This window comes from Lactuca virosa, chromosome 1, assembly GCF_052849685.1.
Source record: "Lactuca virosa cultivar CGN04683 chromosome 1, Lactuca_virosa_CGN04683_v6, whole genome shotgun sequence".
NCBI classification, from domain to species: Eukaryota; Viridiplantae; Streptophyta; class Magnoliopsida; order Asterales; family Asteraceae; genus Lactuca; species Lactuca virosa.
This window is the reverse complement of record NC_136426.1, coordinates 142,268,689-142,275,434: the sequence shown is the minus strand read 5'-3', so window position 1 is coordinate 142,275,434 and position 6,746 is coordinate 142,268,689. Positions and strand designations below refer to the sequence as shown.

General features: G+C 34.5%; 1 protein-coding gene across 1 annotated transcript; it reads right to left on the bottom strand.

The window, feature by feature from the left end:
• Positions 1–2,898: 2,898 nt before the first annotated feature.
• On the bottom strand, positions 2,899–6,194 carry LOC145159147 (protein IQ-DOMAIN 13-like). Its single transcript, XM_079078063.1, has 6 exons — positions 5,679–6,194; positions 5,310–5,409; positions 4,800–5,189; positions 3,969–4,208; positions 3,759–3,887; positions 2,899–3,697 (listed from the first exon to the last, which is right to left on the bottom strand). Exons 2-6 carry the CDS (start codon positions 5,382–5,384, stop codon positions 2,960–2,962), a joined length of 1,572 nt encoding a protein of 523 aa, XP_078934189.1. The 5' UTR covers positions 5,385–5,409; positions 5,679–6,194; the 3' UTR covers positions 2,899–2,959.
• Between the last annotated feature and the right edge of the window lie 552 nt (positions 6,195–6,746).

The following is a 6,746-nucleotide window of genomic DNA, read 5'->3' as shown; positions in this document are numbered from 1 at the left end:
GCTGATCTACTTTTTCAAAATAACTTGTATTATCAGGAAACCAGTAGACAGGTATGCGCATTGGGATTCAGAAGATGGAGCATAATAGCTTCATGTCTTGTTTTGTTATTTAATTTGTAGTCTATGTTATGTGAACCACATACTTTGTAAACACTTTCTTTCAAATGAAATTGTTGTTTATTACTTTGATTACTATGATGCATGTCTTGTGATACTAAACATGACGTCCTCCGCCCCCGAACGTTTCCGCCGTTCTGGTTTTGGGGTGTGACAGAATGTTTATTGGGTCGTATTCTGTCAGAATGAAAATGAGTTAAAAACGATGTGTGAGAACAAAAATAAATAATAATTAGCGAGAATGCATGAAAATGACGATATTTTTGTAAGGTTTAACGTATTCGCATTGCTAAACAACTTATTATCTTAGTAATTCTCATAGTATACGATATCTGCACAATAATTAGTTAGAATACTTGAACCTAGCTCTCTCTCTCTCTCTATATATATATATATATATATATATATATATATATATATATATATATATATATATATATATATATATATATATATATATATATATATATATATATATATATATATATATATATGGTGTTGAATTTGCTAAGTTGTTTGGATTATTACTCACTAAGCATTTTAAGCTTACACTTAATTGATGGTTGTTGCTACAAGACCTAGAATATGGACAAAAGAGAAGAAGTGCTATGGATTGATCGCAATTAGCACCCGTTTATGTTTTTGGTTGTAATACATTCTAAACCCGGCTTGATCCTTAGACGTATTTTGTATGTTGGATTTATGATAACTACTTGTAATTATGGCTTAATGTAAACGTATATCATATTATGTTTAAAAATTGTGAAATTTTTTGGGGGTACTTTATGTTAAATAGTTGGGTGTTACAGTGATACCTTTTGCATCATAATTAAACTTATCTCAGTTGGGCCTTTGTATTCCTCTTACGATTTTTTTAGAGATAATTTTGGAGTCATTCAAAAGTTGAAAAAAAATCATGAGTATTTTTTTTGGTTATGCAGGTCACCATCCGATTATGTAGCAATGTCCGACCAAATTTGCACTGAAATATGGCCAAAACCCAGAGGAGTCCTCTAAAAAATACAACTATTTTTTTTCTTAATCTTCATCTATTTTCTAAAACAAAATTAAAAAAATATATATCTATATTTTCCGAAAAGGTTTGACTAAATCACATTCTATCCTGGTCCTATCTATTTCCTGACACTGGCTGACACGTAGGTCTATTCGGCATAGATAGATTGGGCCATTCCTAACCGGAGAAATAATTGATGCTACAACATAAAGTAAAGGAGTAGTGGAACAAGGGATGCAACGACAGGAAGTTCTAAAAAAGGTTCTAGGTCTCGGAATCCCATCTTCCAAGGTCATGAGCCACAAAGTCAATAGTCCATTGGACAATCCTATTGAATAACCTAACTATTCTATATCCAAGTTAGTTTTTTGTAAGTTTTTTCCCTCAAAACGTATACAATCCCTATATTTAGTTACATTCTTTTTAGTCGAAACTGAAAAACCGCAATTTTTTCACGCAAACGGTTGTTTTTTATATTATCATACATCAAATTATTATTTAACCAACCTATATGTAGTAGAGGAACATCCAACCTTTTTTTACCAACCAATTTAGGAAAAAAAATCAAAACCCACCAATATATGAAATGAAAATTTAACAGAACAATAAAAATTTACACAAATATGTTAACGGTTTCCTCCCAAACGCCACCAACATAGAAATGTCGTCAATGGACCGAGGAGATTTGTGTTCTTCCAACACCATCGGAGCCTACGATGTTGTTAAATGCTTGCTCGACGACTTCTTATTCCATTTAAACGGCACCGCTTTAAAGAAAACGATATAATCGAGCAAACGACATGATTTATGCATGAGTTCCTGCAAAAACACATAATTTTCTCAGGAAAATTGGTTTTTTCGTCGGGACTCTTACGAAAAACATTGTTTTCTTGAGAAAATTGCGTATTTTGTCAAAAACCCATGCAAAAATAGTTTATTTTTTTCCAACAAGATTTGGTGTTAAATTTTCCAAATAAAAAAACTTCTTATATCCTATAACAAAAGATTTTATGGAATTTTCACTAGTATTTTTAGCAAGAACAAAAGATTTTCACAAAAACCTATGAGAATTCCATAAAATATATAGTTTTCGGTTTTTTGTTGTGTAAATCTTAAATCTAAATGAAAACATAAGAAAAATAATCATAAAGAAACTAACTGCACTGGACCTTTGTATTTTTCTTCCACCATTTTTTATGAAAACATAAGAAAAGTAATCATAAAGAAACTAACTCCACTGGAACTTTGTATTTTTCTTCCACCATTTTTTATGAAAACATAAAAAAAAAAATTTAATAATAATAATAATAATAATAATAATAATAATAATAAAGAAACTAACTCCACTGGACCTTTGTATTTTTCTTCCACCATTTTTTAGAGATAATTTTGGGGACATTCAAAACTAAAACATTAAAAAGAAAAAAAAAAAGTTTTTTGGTTTATATATATATGGGTCATCAGGTTAATTATGTACCAATGCCCGATCCATATCCATGGAAATATGGCCCAAAGCTATACGAGTCCTCGTCAGGTTAACTTTCTTTTAATCTATTTTTGTCTTCATTTTTTTTAAAAATTTTTATCTCTCTTGTATAACCCCTGTATTTAGTTACATTCTTGTTAGTCAAAAACGAAAAAACCGTATTATTTTTCACACAAAACAGTTGTTTTTTATTATCATACATCAAAATATTATATATCAACCAATATATAGTAGAGGAACATACACTCATTTTACCAACCAATTTAAAAATAAAAAAAAATAAAAAAAAAATCAAAACCCACCAATATTTGAAATGAAAAAATCGATAAAACAACGAAAAATCACACAAATCTGTTAAACGGTCTCCTCCCAAACGCCGCCGGCATAGAAATGGCGGAATCCATACTCAAATCCCCAATCGACCGTGGAGATTTATGCTTTTCCAACACCATCGGAGCCTGCGACGCCGTTGAATCCTTACTCGACGACTTCTTATTCCACTTAAACGACGCCCCAATGTTCTGCGTTAAAGGAAACGAAAACCTCCGTTTCGACGACGTCTCGCTCGCCGCCGCGCTCATCATCCGATCTTTAAGATTCCCCGTCGGTCTCGCTTTAGCTTTAGCAGAAACCGTCGGACTCATGTAATTCGGAACCGAAAACGGCGGGCAGCTCATCAAGCTATCGTCGTCTTTCATCGGGTAAGGAGAACCGGCGGCACTGCCTTTTGGTTTGGAGTATTTCATTAGGTTTGGGGTGGTTGACGGCGGAGTTCGCGTCGGAGTCATGAGTGTTCTTCCCCTCGTCGGAACCATTGATCGTGATGACTTAGGCGTCGGCGTGTCGAGATTCTCAAACGAAAAGTTGCTCTGTTTGAAGATGCTTGATTGAGGACGTGGGCTTGTTTTCCGATCGAGATTTGTTCGTGGTGGTGTAGGTGTTAATTCAGGGTTCCGGTTCTTAATCTGAGTTTCATCGGCCGGAAGTTGACGTTCTAACCAGTTCCACCACCATGGAAATCCGCCGGATCGGATGTCTGTTAGAGCGGTTTGAGCTGATTTTGGTGTCGCTTTCCATAACTGATTGTTCAAATCGTGTTAAAACTTCAATTTTCAAGAACTGAAAGTCTGAAATTATTACCTGATTGGAGTACGCATATGCCATGGCTCTTTCTCTTTTGATCACTGCTTCCATTTTTCTCTGCATTCTTGCTTCTTGTTCTTCTTTTGTTATCAAACTATCGTCCCAGTGTTCATCGCCCATTTCCAGCTATAATACACAATCCCCAAATTTAATAAATTTAACATTACTCGATTTGAGAAATGTAAAGAGGAAATCAGGAAATCTTACTAGGTTACTGAAGGTCCATTTCCCGATTGAATTTTCCACTTCCTTTTCGTTTTTGTAAGTTTGGCGTTCAAGTGTTTGATTTTCCAGCGTTTGAATTCTTCGTGATTGAATTTGAGTTTGGACTCTCACCAACAATTGCATCTGTTTCATGGCGTTCATTGTTTGTCGCTTCACGTTTTGGCCTCTTATCACTCCTTGTAGCCTCACTAGACCCCTCAAAGCTCGAAAACTCCTCCTTGCCTATAAGATTTACACAAATAATTACTAACATATTCAATATTTCTTAAAAAAAAATATTTTTCTACCAACCCTAATTAAGTTGACACACTATCATGTCCATAAGCATGATGTGAGAAGTCAGGTAGGTGGTTAGCATAAGAGTTAAATGCCCATAAGAAACTAAATCAACATCCGAATTGAAACTCTCATATTGCAGCTGCATAAGAGTTTAATGCCCATAAGGAACTAAATCCACATTGGATTTGAAACTCTCACAGAAAGCTGAATGCTCATAAGAAACAAATTCCACATTGGAATTGAAACTTTCACACTGTAGCAGCCGAGACTTGTGATTTTCACTGTTTCTGCAAGTATACTTGCAGAAACGGTCAAAGGGTTCGAGTCTTGACAGCCACAATATGGGAGTTCGAAATCCGATCTTGACTAGGCTCCTAGTAGGTGTTCAGCTCTAAGCTCAAACACCTACCACTATACATGATTTACTTCTCACATTATGAACAAAAATAGTGTGGGTAGGATTGCTTGAAGAATAACTCTTTTGCAGAACAGGCTTAATCATCGAAACTCACATTATAAACAATAAAAACATACCATATAACCTCTATAGGCGGCTTGGATTATGGTAGCCGAAAGATGGTGTTGTCTTACGGTTGGCTCCGGTCTATACACAATTTCTGTCCGGCGATGAGCCGCCCTAGGAGGGGAGCTTCGTGGGGAAGCCGCCCTAGGAGAGGCGGCTCGATAAGAACCACTGACCCTAGGAGAGGGCGGCTTGACGGAATGTATTGATTCCGGTGGCGTTGGTGGTTGTGGTTGGTGGACAGGTGTAGGATGTCCAATATACAATAATTGATCAACTTCCCCCAAGATTTTCTCAATGCTACTTGGCTCTCTAAAGAGAGGAATGAAAGATCTATTTTCTCCATTTCTTAATTTCACTCTCCCCTTCTTCTTTTCATCGGGAGTTTTCTTTTCGATGTCCTAAAACCACGAGAGATCAAGAAAATGAATAAAAATCGAAACTTTTTGATATATCAATGATATTTTTACCAAATCCATAAGTGAAAAAAAAATGATATTTTCAATATTCAAACTACTTACATTGTGTAACTTGTCTTTGGAGTTGGATGTAAAAACCTTCTTGATTGCAGAAAACCAACTCCCTTTTCTCCCCATATGTTCCCAGCATTACTATCAAACCCTGTAAAAATTTGAAGGTGAATATTTTACAAAAAGGATCGAAAAAACATGAAAAACCAAAATTTCTGGGTAGATCAAGTGGTGTGGATTTTTTATACAGATTCGTTCAAATCCTTTGTTGGGGAATTTCAACAAACACATCACATACTTCAGATGCATAATTTAACATTCATAAGGTTGATACAACAAAAAAGTCATAACTCATGCAATTTCACAAGATATAACAGAAAATCATAACTCAAATGACGTATAATTAAGAACAAATCTTACCTTAACTATAAAAAATTCCACTGGATTTCCAAAAACCCTTTCCAGAAAGCTGCTCCATGTTGGTTGATCGATTCTACACAAAACAAAATATCCTGATCCTCCCTCTCTTTAGATAAACCTTTCTCTGACATGGCATCCTTCTACATGACTCATTCCTTCTTACCAACTTTATTTAAGAGAGGGAGAAAGAGAAAGAAAAAGAGAGAGAATTATATGGGTTTCAATGGTTAAAACTTAAAAGGAAGAAACTTTGAATTGGTTTCGTTCCTTGAGGCCCTCTGAGAAGATTGATTTATTAATATGAACAACAATTCTTACTACTTTTTCCATCTTTATTGTCCCCCACCACCTTTCACCTTTTCATGACTTTATAAATACCAATTTCTTTCTTTAAAGATTTAGATTCAACAACAATTCTTCCTTCCTTCTAGGGTTTGAATGAGAGAGATAGATTTGGCCGCTTACCCACTTGATTTTTTTTTTTCTGAACCTGCCGTGCTGCCAACTTCAACAAACTTTACTTAGATGGGAAGACTATTATAACACTAAATGCTTTTTCGTCATCATTAATAATAATGTTATGATAATGATTCATTTGTATTCTCTTAAATCAATGGAACTAAAAGTCGTTCTAGAAGATAGTTTAAGACTAATTGCTTTTTCGTCATCTTTTTGGCAGTCCGTCGAATGGTTATTATTGCCACGACGGCGCGTGGATTGAACGCGCATGAGGGCCCACATAGTATGTGTGTGTGGTGGAGCCGGAAGACGACTGGTCCTCTGATGCTGTTTGCTTTATGGAAAATTCTTCCGTGTGTTATCATTTGATTGTTTGAACGCCAAACAAAATAATTTTATTGGCAGTTAGTCGTACAAAAACATAGTTTTGTATAATATGTTAGTTTAGAAAAAAAAAAAAAAACGAAAAATAATATATTGGTGTGATATATACTTATATTTATTATTTTTTAATTTTTTTAATAAAACTACTATCTATATTGTTTGTGTATTTTAGTTACTAGTTAAAAATAGAAAATTTTAGTGAAATACAAATGAATAATTTTGCTA

Excerpts from the sequence above, each read along its gene's own strand:
- LOC145159147 (XM_079078063.1), bottom strand. The coding sequence starts at position 5,384 with ATGGGGAGAAAAGGGAGTTGGTTTTCTGCAATCAAGAAGGTTTTTACA. Across the intron at positions 4,209-4,799 it reads CCGCCTATAGAGGTTATATG|GCAAGGAGGAGTTTTCGAGC; the intron begins GTATGTTTTTAT and ends TAAATCTTATAG. Across the intron at positions 3,888-3,968 it reads AATGGACCTTCAGTAACCTA|CTGGAAATGGGCGATGAACA; the intron begins GTAAGATTTCCT and ends TGTGTATTATAG.